The sequence below is a fragment of the Zingiber officinale genome, chromosome 10B, assembly GCF_018446385.1.
Source record: "Zingiber officinale cultivar Zhangliang chromosome 10B, Zo_v1.1, whole genome shotgun sequence".
Lineage (NCBI taxonomy): Eukaryota > Viridiplantae > Streptophyta > Magnoliopsida > Zingiberales > Zingiberaceae > Zingiber > Zingiber officinale.
The window spans coordinates 29084416-29109741 of NC_056005.1; the positions used below are offsets into that span (position 1 = coordinate 29084416).

The 25326-nt window shown below is 37.0% G+C and overlaps 4 protein-coding genes across 4 annotated transcripts; 2 read left to right on the forward strand and 2 right to left on the reverse strand.

The window, feature by feature from the left end:
• Positions 1-8495: 8495 nt before the first annotated feature.
• Positions 8496-11308, reverse strand: LOC122029048 (sterol carrier protein 2-like). The gene is made up of 5 exons (XM_042588007.1): positions 11252-11308; positions 9151-9279; positions 9016-9077; positions 8862-8939; positions 8496-8777 (listed from the first exon to the last, which is right to left on the reverse strand). Exons 1-5 carry the CDS (start codon positions 11306-11308, stop codon positions 8696-8698), a joined length of 408 nt encoding a protein of 135 aa, XP_042443941.1. The 3' UTR covers positions 8496-8695.
• Positions 11309-13179: 1871 nt separating this feature from the next.
• Positions 13180-14901, forward strand: LOC122029878 (protein LURP-one-related 8-like). Its single transcript, XM_042589020.1, has 2 exons — positions 13180-13511; positions 14321-14901. The coding sequence occupies exons 1-2, from the start codon at positions 13248-13250 to the stop codon at positions 14693-14695; spliced, it is 639 nt and encodes a 212-aa protein (XP_042444954.1). The 5' UTR covers positions 13180-13247; the 3' UTR covers positions 14696-14901.
• A 3098-nt stretch (positions 14902-17999) lies between these two features.
• Positions 18000-18752, forward strand: LOC122028635 (histone H3.3). Its single transcript, XM_042587485.1, has 2 exons — positions 18000-18160; positions 18252-18752. Exons 1-2 carry the CDS (start codon positions 18089-18091, stop codon positions 18588-18590), a joined length of 411 nt encoding a protein of 136 aa, XP_042443419.1. The 5' UTR covers positions 18000-18088; the 3' UTR covers positions 18591-18752.
• Positions 18753-19478: 726 nt separating this feature from the next.
• Positions 19479-20234, reverse strand: LOC122028634 (histone H3.3). The gene is made up of 2 exons (XM_042587483.1): positions 20074-20234; positions 19479-19985 (listed from the first exon to the last, which is right to left on the reverse strand). Exons 1-2 carry the CDS (start codon positions 20143-20145, stop codon positions 19647-19649), a joined length of 411 nt encoding a protein of 136 aa, XP_042443417.1. The 5' UTR covers positions 20146-20234; the 3' UTR covers positions 19479-19646.
• Positions 20235-25326: the final 5092 nt, after the last annotated feature.

The following is a 25326-nucleotide window of genomic DNA, read 5'->3' on the forward strand; positions in this document are numbered from 1 at the left end:
TACCAAAACAACGCGATCACTAATATAAAATTATGGAGTTCTAGAAAATAGAAGGGAAATGCAATTTTTGAAAATGATTGATATTAAATTTTGTTTTTTAAGTCAATAAATTAATTACTTGACTAAATGAACAATTAGCTAATCATATTAAAAAAATTAAATTTATTTATGCAGTTAAGTAGCATTTTAACTCATTTAAACTATTTCACCAAAGAATTTTAAAGGATTATTTGATTATATGGTGTTGTGGTTGGACATTCAGCTTGTCATCCAAGCACTCACGGATCGATTTTCAATTATGATGTATTTATAGAAAATTTTCTTCTAAATAAAATGTGTAATTAAAAAATACTGAATTTCTAGACGGAGATCCTCTATACTCAATTAAATCCTTTTTTTTTTATAATTGAACTGACCTGTACAGTGTCATATTTAGTTATATAGATTAGGAGTATAAATGAGTCAAGCCGCTCGTGAGCTATTCGAAGCTCGATTCGATAAAAACTCGTTTGAGCTTGTTTAATGAGGCTCATTGAGATAAATAAATCAAGCTCAAGCTTCATAATATTAGACTCATTAGCTCGTGAACATGTTTGATAATAGTCAACTTTTAAATAAAAAAATAATAGTTTTGATATTAAATTTATAGATTTTACATTCTACTTATGAAAAATATAGACAAATATATTGAATTTATTTATTAGAATAAAATTATAAATTTTAACAAGAATATTATAATTTTTTTAAAATATATAATTTAATTTTTAATGAATATTTAAATTTATAATTTATATTTATTAAGTTCGTTTAGGCTCGATAAAAGCTCAAATAAACTCGTGAGCCATGAATATATTCGTTAAATAAAGTTCGAGTTCGACTCAATTATAAACGGGTCAAACTCAAACATCCAAGAGTTTAACTTGGATCAAAAATAAAAAATAAAAATAATTAAAATATCAAAATAGGGTATTAATTCATTCTCTCGTTTTTTGATCATATGGGATGATGAATCTATTTCTTCACTTTTCACCAAGAAATAAGAATTCCTTTGAATCATATTGTAATGGGATTAGTTCATTCCCTTGACTAGTAATAAGTGAACTTGGTTTATCATTCAAAGGATTATTTGATTATATTTTTAAAAAATTGAACATCTTGATTCTGGAAATATAAACTCCATATTAACTTCTGCCGTCATCCTAATTTGGTGAGTTTGGCAAAGCACATAACAATAAAACATAACATTTGTTGTCACACTCAAGTTTCCTTATATGTCGTCCGTCAGCCAACCCTTCTGGATGCTATGTTTTATTAATTTCGACGGCAAATGGAAAGCTACCGACTGTATATTTTTTTTTTTTTGCTTTTTCTTTCCTGCGCACCACCGAATGACCCAAGGAAGACTACTTGAAAAATCCCCTGTTTGCATGCGTTGGCCCTGGCAGCTAGGGTGAATATTTGATTAATCTCGTATATAAATTAATTGAATTAATTAAAAATTAATTTAATATTATCTAATCAAATCGAAACAAAATTTTATTAGAATCGGATTAATCAAATTAAATTAAAAATAAATTATATAGATTAATACTGAATTAATCAAATTTATTTTAAAAAATAATACAAAATTTATACGAAATTAATATTAAATTAAACGAATTAATCCAATTAACTGAATACTTACACTGCTAACATGCATGTCTTGATCAATAGCTTTAATTACAACACCAACTTCAACATTAGATTTAGTATGATTATTCAATGAATGACCTTGGCTCCATGTAGTGGCGACGATTCCGACTAAATATCGTGAATAATCAACTCATCAATGAGCAAATGGATTGACATGTATGTTTTTCTGGAGATTGTCCATGAGAAAAGTGAAAGGATTTGAAAAGTATTTCAATGGAGAGCTAGAATGACATCGAATAAAGATTTTGATAAATTATTCCGACGTTCAAATTAGAATTTACTTGAGATATGAAATCAGAGGAGGAAGGAAAATAACGAGGGAGCTTAGCGCCAAAATCCTTTGCACATATTTACCTTCACTAGGGTTTATACAATTGTTAGAAAAACATCTCCATGTCAGACATTGCATTCTTGTTCATCATTCTTGTATGAGCCAGCCACCACAAAATATCCAGCTTTAGCAACTGAATATTCGGTCTCTAATCAATTGCTAAATCCATTTAAGGACTGATTACCAACCGAAACAAAATACTATTGAATTTTATGTTGTAGTACGGTTTAGTGACTGAATTAAACTTCGGTCGCTAAATTATGAAACGGAAATTAAAATCATGGACCGAAATTTAATTTCAGGTTCAGAAATTAGCGACCGAAATTAATTTCCTTAAAATTTAAACAACATTTCATTTTGTTTTTTTTTTTATTTTTATTCTGTTTATAACAAAAACATCCAAATTTAACCACCAACAAAATAACATATCACAAACTTCACAACCAGTATCCAAACTTCACAACCAACAAACAAATATCACAAACTTCACAACCAACACACTTCATATACATATCCAAACTTCATAACCAACAAACACGATACAAACAATATAATAAACTTCAACATCAAACCTAAACCATATCAACAATATTTACACAAACAAATGTCAAACCATAAAGTGTAAGATACAAATCGTATCCATAATACAAATGACAGTATCAAACCTCTAATCCACGATAGAACCATATCCAAATAGTTATGACAAACATATCAACATACTCAAAATACAATATCAACATTTGTCGTCGAATCCTACATCAAATAGAATATGATATATTATTAAATAAAATAAATACAGAATATAGTATCAGAATGATTCACAAATAATAAAGCGTATCAGAATACATATCTTAATTCTAAAATATAGTTTCAAATCATATCATGATCAAATAATATCACACTAAAGTGCATAAGTCAATCATGCATCAAGTAGAATATGATAGATTTTCAGAATAATGCACAAACAAAAAATAAAGCAATAAACAGGATATAGTACTACAATATTATCAGAATTGAATATACTATAAAAAATAATCAAACAAATTTTATTTAAAAACATGAAAACTAACCTCAGAATTGATAAATACATAATATAGTTGTATATGAAGGTGAAGATAAACCCATTTTATTTCAGGCAAGTAGTTATAAAATGCTCAATATAAATTAAAACTAAATTCAGATTATTAAGCACAATTTTCATTATTCTTCCAAAAACAAATTTTAATATTTAATTACTCAATTAAATACAAAAAAGAAGTTGAAGGCCATCACACCTTAGAATATCTACTTATCAGGAGGGTTTGGATCTTGAGTCTCTTGTGAATCAAAATGATACAGCGTTGGAAAAGCAGAATAACTCATTATTGAATAGCCATCAAAGAATTTTCGTATTTGTCGCTCAATTGCCGCCCTTATCCAATCATCTATAGATTGCTCAGACTACTCTACTGCCAACCTGACCCGATCATCCATCGATCGCTCATACTGCTCTACTACAGATCTGACCCGATCATCTATCGATGCCTCTACTGCTGTGAATTAATCCTTCAATGCTTGATTTTCTAGGCATAAATCTTGCATACCAATGGATGAAGAGCTTGTTGGATCGAAAGCGCTAGAGGGATGGTGAATAGCGCTCGTGACTTTCACTTTGTTTCGGAAAACTTTCGAGTAATTATGTAGTGGAAAAGTAAATAATAATGTAGACACCAAGTTTTTTACTTGATTCGGAGTTTGGGACAACTCCTACTCCAAGGCCTGACCACTTCTCGATCAGGTCTTCAAACCATGTGTCGTTCAGGATGTCAGACCACTTCCCGGTCAGGTCTTTATACGATGTGTCGTTTAGGATACCAGACCACTTCCCGGTCAGGTCTTCAGACCATGTGTCGTTTAGGACGCCAGACCACTTCTCGGTCAGGTCTTTAGACCATGTGTCGTTTAGGATGCCAGACCACTTCCCGGTCAGGTCTTCAGACCATGTGTTGTTCAGGATGCCAGACCACTTCCCGGTCAGGTCTTCAGACCATGTGTAGTTCAGGATTCTAGACTAGCTCCCAGTCAAGCTTCCAGACCAGCTCCCAGCTCCCAGTCAAGCTCCCAACTCCCAATCAAGCTTCCAGACCAGTTCACGGTTATGCTTCTAGACTACCTCTCGGTCGGGATTTCAGACTCTCGCCCTAGCGCGAGTTATAAGTGAGCATACTCTCACGCCCAACGACCACTCGGTCGGTATTCTAGACTCTCACTCCAGCGCGAGTTATAAGTGAGCATGCTCTCACGCCCAACGACCTCTCAGCCAGGATTCCATATTCTTGCCCCAGCGCGAGTTATAAGTGAGCATGCCCTCACGCCCAACGACCTCTCAGTCAGGATTCCAGACTCTTGCCCTAGCGCGAGTTATAAGTGAGCATGCTTTCACGTCCAACGACCTCTTGGTCGAGATTCCAAACTCTCGCCCCAACGCGAGTTATAAGTGAGCATGCTCTCACGCCTCCAGACTCTCGCCCCATCACAAGTTATAAGTGAGCATGCTCTCATGCCCAACTCGCTCTCAGTCGAGACTCCAGACTCTCGCCCTAGAGCGAGTTATAAGTGAGCATGCTCTCACGCCCAACGACCTCTCGGTCAGGATTCCACACTCTCGCCCCAGCGCGAGTTATAAGTGAGCATGCTCTCACGCCCAACGATCTTTCGGTCAGGATTCCAGACTCTCCCCCAGCGCGAATTATAAGTGGTCATGCTCTCACGCCCAACGATCTCTTGGTCGGGATTCCAAACTCTCACCCCGGCGCGAGTTATAAGTGAGCATGCTCTCACGCCCAACGATCTCTCGGTCGGGATTCCAAACTCTCACCCCAGCATGAGTTATAAGTGAGCATGCTCTCACGTCCAACGACCTCTCGGTCGGGATTCTTGACTCTCGCCCCAGCGCGAGTTATAAGTGAGCATGCTCTAATGCCCAATGACCTTTCGGTCGGGATTCTAAACTCTCGCCTCAGCGCGAGTTATAAGTGAGCATGCTCTCACGCCCAACAACATGCTCTCACGCCCAACGACCTCTCGGTCGGGATTCCAGACTCTCACCCCAGCGCGAGTTATAAGTGAGCTTGCTCTCACGCCCAATGACCTCTCAGTCGGGATTCCCGACTCTCGCACCAACGCGAGTTATAAGTGAGCATCCTCTCACGCCACGAGACTCTCGCCCCAGCACGAGTTATAAGTGAGCATCCTCTCACGCCTCCAGACTCTCGCCCTAGCACGAGTTATAAGTGAGCATGCTCTCACGCCTCCAGACTCTAGACTCTCAACATCGAGCGGGGTTATCACCAAGCAGAGCCTTCATTAAACCACCACTCGGGATCGACATAAAGAAAGAGAGCACTAGCGAGGAAAGGAGCAGCATGTATAGTTATCATGGCGAGGTAAATAACATAAGGGACTGGGTCTAGTCAGTCAGACCTGAGCCTCTTCGACTAGACTTGGGGGGAGGCTTGTGATATGGTACATAATGGTAGGACCCGGTTGTCGGGAGTCAAGGAGACGTGGCAGTCAGAAGTCAAGGAGACATGGCAGTCAAAAGTCAAGGGGATGTAGCAGTCACACTACAAGAAAAAAGCTAATAGACAACGCTTTTAAAGCGTTGTCTTTGTGCCTGAAAAAGCGTTGTTAAAGGCACTGTTGTTAAAAGTCTGCTGAACGACAACGCTTTTAAAGCGTTGTAGTTTGTAGCAAAGACAACGCTTTTGCAACGCTTTAAAAACGTTGTGTCTTTTTTTTTGCAAAAACACCATTATTGCAACGCTTTAAAAGCGTTGTTGTTTTTAGCAAAGACAACACTTGTGCAACGCTTTAAAAGCGTGGTCTTTTTAAAAAAAAATAAAAAATATATATATTTACAAAATCATTTTTTTTATATTTACAAAACTATTAATTTTCTTTTACCATGTCCAAATTTGAATTTGACATATAAAATAGCATTAATTAGCTCAGCTAATGATTTCAAACTCGTACCAAACAATATAATTCAACTACAAAGTATTAGTATTTACAGAAGAATTCAACTATACACAAAGACTAAATATTTCTGTTTCAAAGTAGTTAGTGACATTCAAATTTAAAACAAAAAAAAGCACAAAATAGCTAGCCGACCTCGAAGACAATGATCTGCATGTTTACTTCTACTAGATATATTGATCAAAATGGATTGACGGCTTGAGACTGAGATAAAACAGCTACCACTGTGTATCTATCACAGAAAACAATACCATCAGTATTATGCAAAAGAAATTTTCGGTGGTAATAGCTGAAAATAAAGGTCACAGTTCACACCATACAATAATTTTTAAGAGAAAAAGAATTAAGCATAAAATAACGGGGAATAGAGCAAACGAAAAATACATGTGCTACTTTGTTTCCGCCATGGAAATATAGCAAAAAGAATAGCATAATTGGAGATGCTAGGGAAACCACTATGAGACCTAAATACATAATTAGAGATGCAGTGCAAAAAGAACAACATATATTTCATTTGAGTTCTTACACATGAACTAAAGTCGAAATCAGCATATGTTCTGATTTCTTTGGTTTGCATAACTTATAGCTTTATCAAACACAATTTGACTTGAAATTTTCTAGTAGCAAATGTAGTTTTCCGGTGTACTAAACTATACATATAAAATATGACTTTGATTCTAGAGTGCAAAGAAAGGATTTAAAAATTCAACATGTCAACATGAAGGTAGCAAAAAACAATTTTTGAACCAGTAAACATGGTATTTTCTATAAGATATTGAAGCAGACTCTTGGATATTACCTGCCCTTTGATCGAGCATCTAGAAGTTGATGAGTTCTGTCAGTCATATTTTGTTTGACCTGCAAAGGTACAACAATCCCAAATTCATATTCCTAAACTCATCTGATGTTTTTGGGCCATCAAGAAGGTAATGAACTTACATAAACTTTAGCTAAAACAAGGTAATGAACTTACATAAACTTGAACACACCTACTTATAAATATGATCTTGTATACATTCTGCCAACTCCGATCGCACCTCATCAATTTCTTCTCGAGAATACTCCGCTTGTGTGAACTGTGACATTAATGAAAAAAATCAACATTGACTTTTCAAATTTAAATAGTTTATTTCAAATAATTTGAGACATAAGAAAGAAAATATTACTATAGATCGTAGTGAATCTCTCTCGATAATTTCAACATCTTCAACAATTTGTCTCATAAATCCCATCACATAATAACCACATTGTTTGGCATCTTGTTGTCGAGGAGCCTATGGTAATTAGAGACAAATTATTAATGATAAACATACACATTAAAATATATGTTATAAAAATTACACATACCTTTACTACTACCCACATAACCTTTTTTCTACCTTTCCTTCCCTTGTTTGAATTAAACAATCTCAAGGCCCTTCATACATTAATGATTTTTTATATATGAATTTTATATTAACATAAATGTTTAATAAAAAAGAAATATGAACTCACATTTCCACTATATATTTTCAATCCTCATCATGAATGCAGTGTCTTAGAGAATCCAACAAATAAATAACTTCATTGTAAGGGTCAATGACAGTGAGAATCCAATGGAAACTATGCACAAACACATAATTAGTGCATATAATTCAATAAATTTTTGAAAGACAACAATGGAAAGTGATATTTTATTTTTACTTACCCGATGTTACATGGCACCAATACTAGTGTTCATGTGATTTAGTTAGGTGCTGAGATTTTTAAATCTGTCAATGGATGAGAGAAAAAACATAGATCACCAGCTTGCTTGGAAAAAATTGAAAATGGAATTAACCTGCATTTCTTTTTATTAAAATAAAAGTCAAATACAATGAGAAATGCAAATATATTTATCATTCCTCCAACAATAATAAATAGCAGAAGCAAAAGTCTTTTAGCTTGAGAACTAATCTTTAAAACTATGGAAAAAAAACAAATGTAGAAGGGCATTGTACCAAACGAGATACCCGTTGTGTTTGGCTTTGATCAAATCATGCTCCACTATTGTGGTTTTTGAATGGCAATAAAATTTTCAGATATTATCCTTGGTGTTTTAAGTTACCTCCAAAATCCAAGTGTTAATTGATTGACAAACTCATTTGTAAATCGATTTTCATTTTCATTTTGGGAGGGCTTGAAAATTAAGGACACAATATGGGAAAATTTATGATGGGGATGTAATTTGGTATAAAATAAATAGTGTGCGATTTGATCAAAAGATTAAATACAAAGGGTGTGATTTGGTAAAATGGCTGATGTTGGATGGCTTTCAATGGTAAGTTCTGCAGCAAATGTGCGATGTAAACAACAATATCATATCATACGACATTTACAATCCAAGAAACTCAATAGAGGTAGAAATAGGCCTTGGAAGCTGGTAAAGACTGGCGAAGTAATTTCTGAACAAACAAATAAATAACTAGGAATAAGCTTACCTCAACACAATAATTATTTCATTTAGGAAAACAATGTCTACAAATAACAAGAGTATGATTTGTTCAGTGAAATGATGCAACTCAAACCTTTAGCTGATTTTGATTTCCTTTATCTTTTATTTTATAAAGACTAGAACAGGCAGAACGATGAGCATACACTAGTTTGCACTAAAGGGAGCATCACCAGACTTTCGGTTTAAAGTTTTGATGGTTTGGGGAAGATATCAGGTGTGAACTTTTGAGCTGCACTTATACTTCCCTTAATCTTCATCGCTCCTCTATAATAATTCAAGGGAGAAAAAAAATCCGTAATCAAACCCCCAAAAACTTTTTCTTTACATAAATTTAAGGCGGAGCATTACCTGACGAATGCAATCTGCAGGTTCATCTTCCTTGTCGCAATTGACAGGAAATCGTTATCTGTAAAGGGAAAAAAGGGGGATTAGAAAAAAAAAACAACAAATTTTAGAATGATACATCAACGACAAAATTGATGGGAAATAGGGAAAGGAGAGACCTTCGGTGACCGTTCCTTGCTTGAGATCGACAACGTAGATCCCCTCATCCACTCCAATCTTCTGCAGAGCGAAGGATAAAGGAATAGAATTTTTTTAGGGTTTGGGGAAAATGGGAACCAGAATGGAAAAGGACCTTTGGGGCGATGTTGAGCTGGTAGACGAGGCTTATCTTGCTGGAGATCTGCTTTCCAGTGTCGGTGGCGAGATGGACCTTCATCTGCTCTAGAAGAGCCGCGGACTTGAGCGAGGTCGACAATGGGATCTGTTGTGGTTACACTGCCTCAACGTCGGGGTGAAGGAGGCGAAGAGATGGGTTGATCTGTTGTGGTCGATCGCCTCAGCACCGGGATCTACCGAGCACCGGGATCTGCCGCTTGACGAAGGTGTGGTCTTGACGAAGAGGAGTTCGGAGGAGTGGTTCGGGATGGAGAAGGGGTTGGATGGAGAAGGCCAGAGAGGAGTTGGATGGAGAAGGTCGCGTGAGATGAGGAGTTGGAGAAGGGTTCGGGTTTTCTACCTTAGATCCAAGATCCAACGGTTTGTATTAATCAAGATTTAGATGAGAACTTAACAATAGACAACACTTTTTAAAAAACGTTGTCGTAGACACTAAAAAAAAAATCTAATAGACAACGCTTTTTACGAAACGTTGTCTTTGACCCGTAAAAATCACTAATAGACAACGGTTTTTAGAAAAGCGTTGTCTATTAATAAGAAAATAATGAAATAGACAACGCTTTTCACTAAAAGCGTTGTTAAAAAAAAATAGACAACGCTTTTTATAAAAAGCGTTGTCGTTTAAGTGTTGTAGAATCCCAATTTTCTTGTAGTGTCAACAGTCAGGAAGACGTGGTAATCAATAGTCAGGAGGACGTGTCAATCAACAGTTAGGAGGTATGACAGTCAGCAACTAGGGAAGGAAGAGATAGGACCGCCTGGTGTCATCAGACGCAGGATGCCTGATCGGGTGCTTACAGATCAGGATCTCAAATCTGAATCAGGATGTGCAATCGGGGGTGATGCCTGACCTGCTCCGACTGGTCGAGTTTTCACAGCTCGGTTATATCCAGGTTTGATTTTCGCAGTAGGCCAACTTCCGATCAGCTCTTAAGCGATCTCACCACAGCTCTCCTTGCCCCTCAAGACTTAGGCCAGATGTTATACCTGACAGATCATCCCGATCTGCCCTAGTCATATCCGGGTGAGACAGAAGGCGCTACACGACAATAAGGTCAGAGAATCGTAACCGCCTATAAAAAAATAACTACTGTATGTCAGGGAATATTCCAATGGTCTTTGGTCATCTGCGAATGGAACCTTCTTCCAATTTACAAAAGGGTGCCACGCGTCCTTCATCACTTGACAGGTCCCGACATCCAACATTCCTTGACATCAGTCAAGTTCTAGAGGTACGCATTGTCATATAAAAAGGGAAGTCCTCTCCCTTGAGTAGGTACGCTCTCTTGCACATTCGCACTTGTCTTCTACTTTTCTTTCTCTTTGTACACTGTTCTTCTGGGAAAAAAGTACCTGACTTAAGCGTCGGAGGGTCTGCTCTGAGGACTTTTTTCTTGGTTTCTAGCATCTAACGTTCCGTGTGCTTGTCTGAGTATGCACAAAGCTCAAGTACCGCCAGTTTAGTTACCGTCGTCCGTCAGCGCCACGTGGGGGTCCATTCTCCAAGGCACGTACGATAAAGGTGTCATAGTCGCCCCTCCGTCAACACCAGCGACAACTCATCCGACCTTCGTCTGACTCAGATTTGGGACAGGATCAGATAATTTTTTTTAAATGAGCGATTGACCTAAGAACGCTGACCTAATGGGTTGTCCACTGCGAACGCTTTCTAATTTATCTTTATAATCAGTAGAAAATTTTCATTGTACTGAGTTAGTTACCTCTAGAATTAATCGACATAAATTAAATCTTTAATATCAATTTAAAAAAATTCTATAAAACTGAATCCGCCATCTCCATAATTAATGGACATATTCAGTTCCAACTTATTAAAAAACAAACACAAATCTTATCTAGTAGCAGTAGAAGCTATCTGGTACAGCAAAAACAAAACACGCACAGGGGTTGAGTGGGGGACAGGGGGAGGGCATGCGCGCAGACCATTTTTAACATTCATTTAAATTTCCATATCTGCACCGCCCTCCGACTCTATCCTTCCTCATCCTCTCCCCGACCATTGTGTGTCTTTTGCGACATTATTTCCTTATCTGAACAACACTGGAGGTGAAGCGTGCGGTGAGGACCCATGCATTGCATCCATGCACCAATACCATCCTGACACCATGCCTCTGCTTTTGAAATTTATAAAGTTCGAATCCACCTCGCTTGACAACTTCGTTTGCATGCTAGTACTTATCCTACAAGTTTATCTACTTGTTTATAAGATGACTATATATAAATTAATAATAGTCTTCCAGTACAATAGAAGAGTTTAAGAGCTGAAATGAAGCAACCCAAATATAATTAAGCCTTTGTTGTCATGATCGTAAGGAATCTTGTGCTTTGCTTTTGAAAAATGGAGTTCCATGGTAACGTGCCACGTATAAGCAAAACATGTAAAGTTGACAGTATTGAGCATGTACTACATCCATTGGCCGTATATTATTACCATAAGCCAAGCTAAGCGTGCGTGCAAGACAAATACTAAAGTGCGTAGCTTGTAGTTCTCCGCTTTGATAGATAGTATTATATGTAGGTCTTCCAGGCTAGCTGATGTTAACGACGAAATGAAGAAGACAGGAATTAACTTTAAATGGAGAACTATCATATGTAAAATAAGGGTTCTTTTAAATAAAAACATATAAAGTACTTTATGAGTTCTAAAATATATTGTATGCTTTGAACATTGCTATATATATTCATCGCATATTATTGAACTGTAATAAATTTAATTATCACGCTAATTTATATCAAAACTATAATTAAAATAATAAAAAGTATAGCAATATGACTAAACTAGCAAAAAAAAAAAAGATTTGGCGTGGAACATCTCGATGGTCTCTTTATTTAGAATTAATTTAATCTCAGAGTGGTTTAAGAGATTGACTTTTTTTTAAAAAAAAATCATAATATTCTCAACTTATAATAATTTTATTATTAAAAATATTTTAACTTTTATATCTTAAATTACAGATCTTAATTAATTATTTACACCTGAGAGCATAGAACCATACCTAACGGATATTCGTTCACATTATCTACATTTGAAAACCAGTGCTAAGCTCAACAACTGGTTGGATGGCTTGCTGCAATTCGATATAATATTATTGATTAAATTAATTTTTTATGTATTTATTTTTTCCGTTTATGCCATTAATTTACATTGAAATCTACCCACTTTTGAAAATCTGAATTATTTGAGTCTTTGAAAATCTGAATTGTTTGAATTTTCGAGTGTCAAAATTACGATTTTCATATGAAAAAAATTAATTTAATTTAATATTATACTTATCTTAGTAAAAAAAATTAAGAAAAATATATTTTTTAACATTGTCATTGTCGGCCTAAAATATTTATAGAAATTTTTTTGATCATAGTGTTATCAATTCTAAGATGTGGGACTAAAGAGAACTATATTTTTTTTATATAAAATAATCAGAGAAAATTAATGATGAGAAAAATTTATAATAATATGTCGAGTTTCGAATTCTAGATTATTGATTGTTTCACTTATGGAATTACTAATAAATCTTGAAATTATTTATAGTGTGAATAGAAAAAAAAATATTAACATAAATTTATTTTAGACTTCATAAAATTAATTAATAAAGGAGGAAGATTTTTAATAATAATAATAATAATAATAACAATAACGGCGAGCAATTAAACTAAGTGTTGTTATTTCGGCTCTACTCCTAATAATAACAAGGCAAATAGAAGACAATCAGTCCCTTTCTTCTCGCCACGTGGCCGACGCTGAGCCACAAACTCGGCAAAATCAACCCTGCCAATCCCATCGTTATCATTCTAATCCTCCCTTTAATGTGTCATTATCAAAAAGTTAATCCTCCGAAGCTACCGCCAACGTCATACTCACGCACACCGCACGTGTCGGCGCGTCATCATCATCTGTCTCGGAGGGGGCATTTCTGTCGAAGTGTCAGTCTATAAATTCACGCGACGGCGTTGCCGTGCAACCGTCGCAGAGCAGACCCTCGCCCCCAAGTCTTCTCCGTCACGATTTCGTCGACTGGAGACCCGAGCACCGCGGCGATGACGAAGGTCCACCCGAACGCCTCTCCGGCGGATCCTATCAGATCTGAATCTAAATCTTCCTGTGGAGGCGGAGGAAAGGAGGGGGAGGCGGTAGTCTTTACCGTGTGGCGGAAATCTCTCCTCTTCAATGGGAATGGGTTCACGGTGTTCGACGCAACGGGAAATTTGGTGTTTCGAGTTGAAAACTACTCGTCGGGGAGTGGGAATGAGATCGTTCTCATGGACGCCGCCGGCAAGCCGTTGCTCACCATCCGGAGAAAGGTATGGAAGGGATTTCCTATCTGTAACTGGGGATTTTATTTCAATTGATTTATTTTGTCGGAAATTTGAATTTTGATAAAGTATGATTTCAATAAAATGATTATCTATAGCTTCAGCTTCTAGTCTTTTTGGTGGTTGCATTGCAACATTTGAATTACTAAAATCGATTGAACATTTAGAAGAGAGAGAGCGAGACGAATCCCAGAACTATTTCTTGTTGGATCTGTCAAGCAAACAGAGCATCTTGTACAACAGCATGTTCTATATTCATGGATACTGAGCACAAAAGGCCAACAAATTGCCAAGAATTTCTCAGGTGGCTTTTGCGCTTTTCAGAATTTTAGTTTGTTCCCGAAAAATACCTGGACTATTTTTGTGTATGTATGGACGTTATTACGTTGATGAATAGGGAGATGTCTGGCCGGTTTGAAGGAGATCATTAGATTTGTCATTTATCTTAAGTTTCACAACGACAAGGATAGTCTAAGAACTACCATGGCTTGCCCTTTGCTTCAGGAGATCAGATTCTGGATGTATTGGCCAAATAATCTTCTATGTAGATGGTCAAATTTGCTTCTCCCCACCTACCAACCAATTGTTAACCCAAAGTCGCAACTTTGATAGCTCTTGTGGAGTAGTTCAAAAGATATGTTTTTTACACCAGCAATGTATGGTGTGATCATGAAATTTATCTCGGAGCGTTTTAAAAAAAATAATATGGTTGTGTTCATAGTATCTTAAGTTGATCAGAACTGCATAATTCAACTTTCATATATAGTTATGGATTCTGGCATCATTATAACATGCAGAAGTTGAGTCTTGGAGATCGCTGGCTGATTTACAATGGCGAAGAGAGCACCAATCCTCAGTTTGCCATCAAGAAGCACACGAGCTTCTGGCTCTCCAAAGCAATAGCACGAGTGACCCCATGCACTCCTGGCGCCAAGGCATGCCTCACCTATGACATTGAGGGCTCCTATTCGGAGCGATGTTGCACCATCTATGACAACAACAGACAGAAGATGGCAGAGATCAAGAGGAAGGAATCTGCCCAAGGCATTCCCCTCGGCCTTGATGTCTTCCGACTAATCGTGGAGTTAGAATTTGACTCATCTCTAGCAATGGCTGTAGTGATACTTCTGGAGCAAATGTTTGGATCCAGAGGATCACTCTTGAGAGGTTGAGATTAAAGCTTCCTTCGTGTTGGAGCTTGTATTTTATGAGGTTATTACTTGTTGCGCTCTCCTGATCATCCATATCATAGGAATTTGTAACCAAAGAAATAGAACAATTAAAGATAGGGGAAAACAGAGAGAAATCTGACCCCTGTGTGAACATGAGATGAGATTGTCACCGTGTATAAACATGAGATAAGATGAACAAAGAAAAAAAAAACACTATCTGTTGTCCCACTGTACATTATGACGTGACGGAATATACTTGTCTATCTTTATGATTGAGACAAATAATGTTTATTTTTCAAAATTTCTTGAAAGTTTGCAATAGTCAGATGAGGACGACAAATAGCGTAAATTCCTCTAAATTTTCAGGTAACGCTGCCCAGCTGCCAAATTCTTTGGTAGATGGTGGAATATTTAGGGAACTATCACATTCATTTGATCAGCTCGGCAGTCGGCAAGCAATGTGTCACTTTTTTTTGCTTCGATCATGGTGTTTGTTTGTTTCTGCCTTCCACTTTATGGGAAAGCATACTTTTGCCTTAAACGGAGACAAAGTAAGCATCCATATAACGACAAGGCGACACATCTCCGTTAGCAGTTCGCAACTTAGCGGCGAAAGGGCACTTTCTGAAACATCAAACAAACTACAAATTTAAAAACTATGTCTTTTTTTATAATCTAAGTGATCCTGCCCCAGACTTTCAGAGGGAGATCCACCGCCGTGAATGTATATTGACGGTTGCAACTGTCAAAGGAAAGATAAGGAAGAGAGGAACCATTACTCTCGGAGAATATTTTCTCTGACAAACAATATATTGAAAATAGAAATTAAATTAGCACTAAAATGCCTTAAACTTAGTCAAAGAGGGGAACAAAGTAGAAATAATAAATGGTTAAAAGTTATTTTTTAAAATTAGAAAAAAAAAAAATTAATTGCACCCCTCTTTTTATATTGTCTTCAATGACTTCTTATCTTGCCGATATTAATGGTCCTTCATTTATTGATTGACATTACACTTTCATGATATTTAAATGGTTATTAATAATTTTTAATTAATACCTAATGATAATGATCATTAATGTCCTCAATTTTTTTATCTTCAACCTATTCAATACTATCACATACCGATAGATTTATCAGTCTAATGGAACCATTCACATCAAAAGCATAACTGGTCGAGAGAACTTGGATATCACCAGTCGATAGTTCAAGGTATTACCACTCGGGAATAGCCACAAATGAGTATTTAAGACTAAATCTGATTGATCAATTGAGTAGTATAAAGTTCATTTGGTTGCTAAAAGATTTTCCTAACAATATGGTATGGATTATTAGAAAACCTTTTGCTCCATTTTCTAAGATTGTTACTATCTGTACTTTCATTATAGTTGCATCAATTTGTCAGTGGTCTATTTTCTAGATATATGTTAAAAATATTTTTTTAAATGAAAATCTTTAAGAAAAAGTCTGCATGATCCCTCCGCCAAGTATCACTCACAGGCCTGGAAAAGTTTGCAGACTAAAAGAGACTTTTTATGGCCTTAAACAAGCTCTTAGAGCTTAGTTTGACATATCTCCATTATGATTGGATCTCTTGACTTTCTTCCTAGCCAGTATGATTCTGCTCTTTTTGTTCGTTGTACTTCATCAGGTCCCACATTACCCTCTCTTTATATTGATGACATAATTATTACAAGGGATGATTTAAGTGAAATAGAAAAGTTGAAATTACATTTGGTTCATGAGTTTGATATGAAAGATTTGGATCCTCTGTGTTATTTTTTGGGATTTAAAGTAGCTTATTCTCCTAGTGGCTATCTTCTCTTGCAATCCAAATATATTGTTGATATTCTGGAGCAACCTCATCTATCTGACACTTATATTGTTGATACTCCGCTTAAGGTTAATGCTCGGTACTCTTCTATTGATGGTGTTCCCTTACCAGATCTATCTTTATATCGCACTCTAGTTAGCAGTCTAGTATATCTCATCACCACTAGACCTGACATTATTATGCTGTACATATTATCAGCCAGTTTGTTACTTCTCCCACTTCAATACATTGGGGAGATGTGCTTCATATCCTTCAATATCTTCGAGGTGCCTAGTTTCATAGTCTTCTTTATCCTTTTACTTCTACCTTAGAGTTGCACGCCTATTCAGATGCAAATTAGGATGGTGATTTTACATATCATAAGTCTACCACAGGATTTTTGTGTTTTCTTGGGAGATTCCCTTATCTCTTGGAAGAGTAAAAAATAAAATACTGTCTCTCATTCTTCTGTCGAAATAGGATATTGTATTATGACCTCTACTACTATTGAAATTTGTTTGGTTATATTAGTTACTTACTTATATGAGTACTTTTCTCTCAAACCCTACCCCTTTGCATTGTGGCAACTCGAATGCTATTTAAAGTATTCGTAATTCTGTGTTTCACGAGCACACCAAGTATATCAAAATTGATTGTCATTCACTCTTCATCATTATCAGAATAACATCGTTACTTTATCATTTGTCTCATCTTCCATGTAAATTACAGACTTGCTTACTAAGACGCATTCCACTGCACGATTTTAATTTCTAATTAACAAACTCTCAATGTTTTTTATTAGTACATCGTGAGTTTGAGGGGATGTCAATATATGATAAATTATTTTTATATTAGGATAGATTAATCTTTTGTTATTATTTAATTGTCTATTTATATTTTCATTTTCTTTGTAACCTAAGTTTTTACAATATAATTTACTAACCTCCACTTTCTGTCTTTCTTTTTGTGTTATCTTTTATATTCTATCTACATTCTTTGCTTTCTTCACAAGTGGTGCCGACGATGATCATCGGAGAGACCATGCAGACTCACCGGAGATCTGGAGAGAAGGTCCTGTGAGGTGGTACCTGCAGCATCAACTGTTACTTATATTTTCATGTCAATTGCCAATAGTTTTTTTTTTAAAAAAAAATCTCCCTTAAAATATGCCATGCTTTAGATGTGGGTCCTGGTAAGCATGATCCATGGGTTCGGGCTTCTAAAGGGTTAGCTATGAGCCCAGGCCCAACCTTGGGGCGTAGTTGATGTCTCTAGTTGTGTAGTTTGCAAGACAAAAGTCTGCTTTTAATTGTAAATCGTTCGATCCATCCAAACCAATCACAACCATTCAACGGGCATCCATGTCAAAGATCCTCATCAACATCTCATCCACCAATGAGAACAAGGCACACGGATTGCGTGCTTTCTCCCAACCAATCTCGCTATCTTCGCGGAAGTACCAAACTAAACCGTTCCGATCTCCCGATATATATGCCCCATTATTTCCAACATCGTATTTTCCGTTCGTTAGTTGCAGTTTTGGTCGCCTTCAAACCCTAGCCGTCTTTTGAGACATCGATCCATGGCTCGTACGAAGCAGACCGCCCGCAAGTCTACCGGCGGCAAGGCGCCTCGGAAGCAGCTCGCCACCAAGGTGCCTATCCTCCCTGCCGATTGCTCGATTAGGCGTTTATTGTTTTTTGGTGTTTTAATGTTTGATGAGATCTCCTTTGTTAATCCGACAGGCGGCGAGGAAATCGGCCCCTACGACCGGCGGTGTGAAGAAACCCCATAGGTATCGTCCCGGGACGGTCGCTCTCCGTGAGATCCGTAAGTACCAGAAGAGCACGGAGCTGCTCATCCGTAAGCTTCCGTTCCAGCGGCTGGTTCGCGAGATCGCGCAGGATTTCAAGACCGATCTGCGTTTCCAGAGCCACGCCGTCCTGGCTCTTCAGGAAGCTGCTGAGGCGTACCTGGTGGGGCTCTTCGAAGATACCAATCTCTGTGCCATCCATGCGAAGCGCGTGACGATCATGCCAAAGGACATCCAGCTTGCTCGCCGGATCCGCGGTGAACGCGCTTAATCAGATTCGATCTTTCATTGTTAGGTGAACTTAACCTATATGATATCTGTTTATGTGAAAAAATAAAATACTTAGCATACATTGTTAAATTAATTATTATCGTAGTTTGCTGTGTGGACCAATTGCGTTTGGTAGAATGTTATTTATTATCAAGTCTTTCAATGGCTGCGATTGATTTCATTGTAGTTCGTTCTGATATTGCTGAAAGATTAGGCTACGGAATACATAGCATTCTTCGAATGAAATTATTTTGTGATTCTCGTATATCATGTCGATTATATTTCGCTTTTACCGTGCCACTCTAATCTCGTCGCACGAAACTCAATGTGCATGTTGGAGCATTGGCATGCCAGCTTACAAATAATTTAATTTCTAATAATGATACGCCATGTTTGACTGTATTAATAAGCTTCCAGCCTACCTTGTTCGTTTCCAAAATTTGTTTAATTTAATTCGTAATTGCGTTTTTATTTATCGATGTAAAAAATTATTATTTTTATTTACAGACGTAGAAAAATCATGTATTATCTCTTTTAATTCCAAACGGTCATGATTAAATTGATAATATTATTATTGATTATTATGAATTTGTTGTAATTATTATTTAGTGAGTAGATAAATCATTGTTCTTCACCTATGTCCTATTAAACTAAAAATGATTTGATTGTTTAATTTGGTAAATATTATAGTCGCTTTAATATAATATAAAGAATACATAGTCTATGAAATTACCAAATAGAAAATAAACACGCATGAAAAATAAGAATAAAAGGAACCCAACGAAGATTACGAACAGTTTGAATGTTTCTGATACCACCACGCAAGAATTGCGAAGCCAAATCTTTCAACAGAATAATAACATTCTCAAACGAAATTAACCAGCGCATGTGGTAGAACTAGCAAGACACCGCCGATTAATTAAATAATAAGCACAACAGGCCGACGAATTTAATTACAAACAATCTAACATAACGTAACAAGGTCTACCCGACTATTGTTTTCCAGAGAACAGATATTAATACTAAGTTTTCCCGTAAATTAAAAGATTACATCAAATTAAGCGCGTTCGCCTCGAATCCGGCGAGCGAGCTGAATATCCTTTGGCATGATCGTCACGCGCTTCGCATGTATGGCGCAAAGATTGGTGTCTTCGAAGAGCCCGACCAGGTACGCCTCCGCAGCTTCTTGAAGCGCCAGGACGGCGTGGCTCTGGAAGCGCAGATCCGTCTTGAAATCCTGTGCGATCTCGCGAACCAACCGCTGGAACGGCAGCTTACGGATGAGGAGCTCCGTGCTCTTCTGGTACTTGCGGATCTCACGGAGAGCGACCGTCCCGGGACGATACCTATGGGGTTTCTTCACGCCGCCGGTCGTAGGGGCCGATTTCCTAGCCGCCTGTCGGATCAACAAAAGAGATCTCAGCAAACATTAAATACCACACAGAAACAAACACAATCGGGCAATCGATCGGAAAACTAAGCACCTTGGTGGCGAGTTGCTTCCGGGGCGCCTTCCCGCCGGTGGATTTGCGGGCGGTCTGCTTCGTACGAGCCATAGGTCGGAGATCGAAAAAGGTTAGTTAAGGTTTCAGAAGGACGGATACTCCAACTAATGAGATATGAAGAAAAATTGGGTGATTATGGGGGATATATATACAAGGAAGATCAGGACGATTTAGTTTGGTACTCACGTGAATCTAACAGATGATTTTGATTTGGGAAAGCACGCGATCCGTGTGCTTTGTTGTGATTGGTGGAGGAGCTATCGATGAGGATCGTTGAACTGGATTTACGTTATGTACTGTCCGCCCGAATGTCACGCGCTCGTGGAAACCATCCAGGTCAGTTTACTTGGTAGAACATAACGTTAAATTGTGAAAAAAAAAAATGAGTGAAAAAATTTTCGTCCTGATTTTATTAAAAATTTTAGAAAAAAGAAATACAGTCTATCAAAAATAATTTTAGAAAAAATCAATATCTTAAAATCAGATAGAAAAATAATGAATAAAAATATATATATATATTAAAAAAATTGATATATATATTCTTTTTAACTTATAAAATTATAAGTCTAAAAAATAACGTGTGTATTATTTTTTATTTACAAAATTATATCACATATATCTAACTCTTTTTATCAAAATAAACAAGTATAAAAGAAAATGATTTCTTCATCCTTTCTCTTCCGATCAAAGGCATTTTTACTCTCTTCAACCGCTTGCCTCTTGAAAAGCCTATCTACTCGCTTCCACTCTATCTTCCTCTGCTGCTCTCTTCAACCGTTTGCTCTTCATGGAGCTCCGCATCCAGCTGCATCTCTCTTAATCGAGCTTCCATTTCTTCCTCAGACATCTTGGCACACCTTGACGATGACTATTGCCAGGCAGCGAATTCATTTCCCTGTGCTTGTCTTCCATTCCTCGTTCAGAATCAGGCTGGTGATGTTCATATGCAGAACGATTTAAAACGAAGAATCATCCTGGTGACTGTATTTTGAGTAAGAATGGACTCTGGATGAGTGTCTATCACCCCTTCGATGATCTTGTTGTTGATGCTCAAGCAGCGAATGATTTTTCTAGGGCCGTAGATTCCTTAAGCCTAGGCAAAAAAATTAAAAAACAAATTTTTTTAATATATTTTTAATTTTTTTTAATATTTTTCATTTAGATTTAGGATCGAAAATAATAATTTTTAAAAAATGTTTTTAAAATTAATTATTAAAAAGAATTAAATATTAGTTTTTTAAAAATTAATTTTTATATAAAATTTAGTTTTCACCGGTATTTTGATAATAATTTTATTTTTTATTAATAAAATTATTAAATTATTTAACTTTTTTAGTTAGAATATTAAATATTTTTTATTAATAAAATTATTAAATTATTTAATTTTTTTAGTTAGAATATTAAATAGATTTTATTAATTTTAATTTTAAAAATTTATTTTTTAAATGTATTTTACTTTACATTTTATGATAAAAAAAATCTTTAATTCATATTATTATCGAGAAATAAAAAAAAAAGAGCGAGGAAAAAATATTATCGGCAAAGGAAGAAAAGGACGTTCTCTGCGAATATCATCGGTGAGGAAGGAGAAACGTGCAAATGAAAAAAGAAAATGACACAATGCACTGATGAGAGAATTATTAGGTTTTTTAAGAAATATTGAGGAAAAAAGAATTCATTAGGTTTTATAAAAATAGTATTACTAATTGTAAAATAAAATGAGAATCGGAGTAATAATAATAAAAAAAAGAAAGAAATATGTCAATTTAAAAATGAATTATATTTAAGGCAGAATAAAATTTCATATAAAATTATGATAGGTAATTAATGAAGAAATAAAGATAAGTACAAGGTATAAATAGGAAGTGGAATGAATTAATTGACAAGGTGTCATTAATGAATTAGTAAGACATTTATAATTAATTAATATTAATGATGTTAATTTAATTTTTTTAATATCTTTAATTAATTAATCAATAGGCCCTAATAAAATTAGGGCCTTACACATAGATCTTAATAACCTATGTGTTGAGTCGGACCTGAATTTTTCTCATCCTCTTCGTCATTTTCAATTTGCCTTCTTGAAGCTGAAGTAACCTGGGAGAATGTCCATCGCAATTGGCATATTTGTGTTGGTAAGGTTCAGATGTTAAATGATCACTCTCACCCCCCATGCCATCAGAATTAGAATGATGTCTGGACGAGCGCTTCTCAGACTTTGACTTAGTGTGATGATGGCTCTTGTGCCTTTTCTTTCCTCGTTTCTCCTTATCGTGTTCCTTGTCTTTCTCAGCTTCTGCATGAAAAATCAAGATAGTTTCTCTATGAGGTTAATGTCACAACCCTATAGCAAAACATAGAATCTTTAGTAAGAAAATGAATTCACAACGGTAACCAACTCTAGCATAGAATTCTATGACTACAAAGGAAAATTTAGTTAATGTTCCAATGCTTAAGGGATGCAATTAATACTCTGAATTTCATGAATAAAAAACGAACCACTGTTGGCATCAAGAAAAGAGTTACAGCAAAGATCCTTCGGAAATTGTTCGCAGCATTAATAGTAGCATAGAATAATCATAAAAGCATTGGCAGACCTACTTACAGATCTCTTTATCATAGCCATCTTGATGGAATTATTCTTTATTCAATCCGGAAGACTGATTTCCTTGATCGATTGATAAATCTGTATTATCGGGAGATCATTAGATTACATGGTGTCTCTTTAACTATTATTTTAGATAGAGATCCTCGGTTCACGTCTCGATTCTGACAGAGTCTGTATTATGCCTTACACACTCAACTCCGTTTCAGTACAACTTTCCATCCGCAGACAGATGGACAGTCAGAGCGGATCATTCAGACTCTAGAGGACTTGCTGAGATCTTATGTATTGGATTTTGGAGATAGTTGGGAGAACCATTTGCCATTGGTAGAGTTGACTACAATAACAACTTTCATTCGGCTATCCAGATGGCACCATTTAAAGCGTTGTATGGTAGGCCTTGTCGGACACCCACCCTCTGGGATGAGGTTGGGAAGGCCTGGTTGTTGGAACCTCATAGAGCTCAGCAAGAGGCAGACTTGGTCCGTACTATCAGACGGAGGATGTCAGAGGCGCGGAACCGCTAGAAGAGTTATGCTGATCGGAGACGCAGACCCTTGGAGTTCTCTACTGGCGATCATGTTTTTCTGCGAGTTTCACCCACGAAAGAGGTGAAGAGATTTGACCTCAGAGGTAAGCTAGCATCGCGTTATATTGGACCTTTTCAGATATTGGAGAGGATTAGAGCAGTAGCTTATCGTCTGACGCTACCACCGGCTCTGGCAGGTGTACACGACGTATTTCATGTATTTATGCTGAGGAGATACATAGCCGACCCAGCTCATGTGTTGTCTGATATACCAGTCTCCCTTCAGTCTGACGCCACTTACAAGGAGGTTCCGATACGGATTCTAGATCAGAAGGAGCGTCAGCTGCGGAACAAGACTATTCGGCTGGTTAAAGTCGGATGGCAGCATCATTCGGACAAGGAGGCTACCTGGGAGCTTGAGGATACTATCCGAGCTCTATACCCTCATCTTTTCACTTGAGACATGTGATTTAATTTAGCGTTCAGTATTTATACTCTTTACCTGTTGTTAGTATTTGTTGATGGTAGATAACGAAACTTAGGGGACCAAAGTTTTATTAGTGGGGGAGAATGAAAAATACCGAAAAATGATGAATAATGATAAGAGAATTTTTCAAAATTTTTCTAGAATTGTTCGGAGACCGTATAGACAAGTTTATGGGGATAAAACTGGGCCCCAGGAGAAAGTGTGGTTAGGTTATCCCGTTTTAACGAGGAAAAGTTGAATTTTATTTTTATTTATTTATTTCTTTTCCTCCGTTCCTCTACTGTGTTGTTTCCTTCCCTGCATGCCAGCGCCCTGATTCCTTGCCCGACCCGTGCCCTACGACGCCGATGCCGCCCAACAGGCGCGCTGACGTGGCCAACGCTTGCAACACCTCTCCTCCCCGCGTACAAAAGCCCTCGGCCAAGGGCAAGCCCCAAATTGAACCCCTATTCTCTCCCGATCTCTACCTTAGCCGCTGTACTACTGCACCCTCTACCCTATTCGTCTCCATCCTTGCCCCTCTCAACCGATCGTCGGTCGCTAGCCCTTTGCCGGACTAGGCATCAAGCACTGCCGTGAGCCCTGCTGTCGGGCGCGACTTCCTCTCCTCCACCGAGGTTCCCAAACCGATCTCTCACCGTGCCCTAGCAAGATCTTGAAGGTAAGTGTTTACCTAGGTTAGTATTTGGGCTTAGATCTTCCTCTATTCTCACTGTCCTTCCTCTATTCTGCACCTGTGCCCTAGGTTTCTACCTTCGTCTTCGACCAATTGTCGTCGCACGAACTATGTCCTAGTGGCGATATTTAAGGTAGGCGAATTGTTTAGCTGTGGATTTGATCCGTGATCTCCAATTTTGTGCTTGATCAATAATCTTTCTGCTTGATTGCTTCTTGATCCAATTGATTCCAGTAGGTTGTACTGTTCGGTGGATCTGGAAATTTGGGTGCTGTGAGGTGTTCTTGGTTCCGACAGCAACTCCATCTAGCAGCTCACTTTGTTCTAGTAGCCACAACAACGGCTAAATCGAGGTAAGGTGTAGGGATTTAGTTGATACATGTTGTAGATCATGTGTTGGATGTAATCTTGTGATGATAGTTTTGATTTAAGGTTAAAGGGTCGGGTCTAATCTAAGCTGCGGTTATATCCGAATTATTAGTTAATCGAGAATAAATGAACGAAATAGGATTATGGTAATTAAGAAATTATTTTAGCTATGTGATATATATATGTAGCTAAATTAAATGTGGCTATTACAAGACATTGATTTGGGACGAGCACTTCGATGCAGAGGTTGTCTAACTCGATCTCCATTTTTGAGGCGGGTACCTTGACCTATCTTTTTTGATACGTCTTGTTGATATGTTTAGTAGATTTTTAACAAGTAGTAATAATTATGTTTATATCTGTATCGGCATGTCACTATTTATTTTCGATCATGTTTTGTTTGTTATCTGATTAGCTTTCATACCCCTGTTTATTATTTATGTTATAGAGGTAGTGACATGTCATGCTTTATGATATATTGGACTAGTTAGATACCCTACTTGACATGCATACCTAGATCATATTATTTGATCCACATATTTTGGTACACATTATATGGAGAGGGA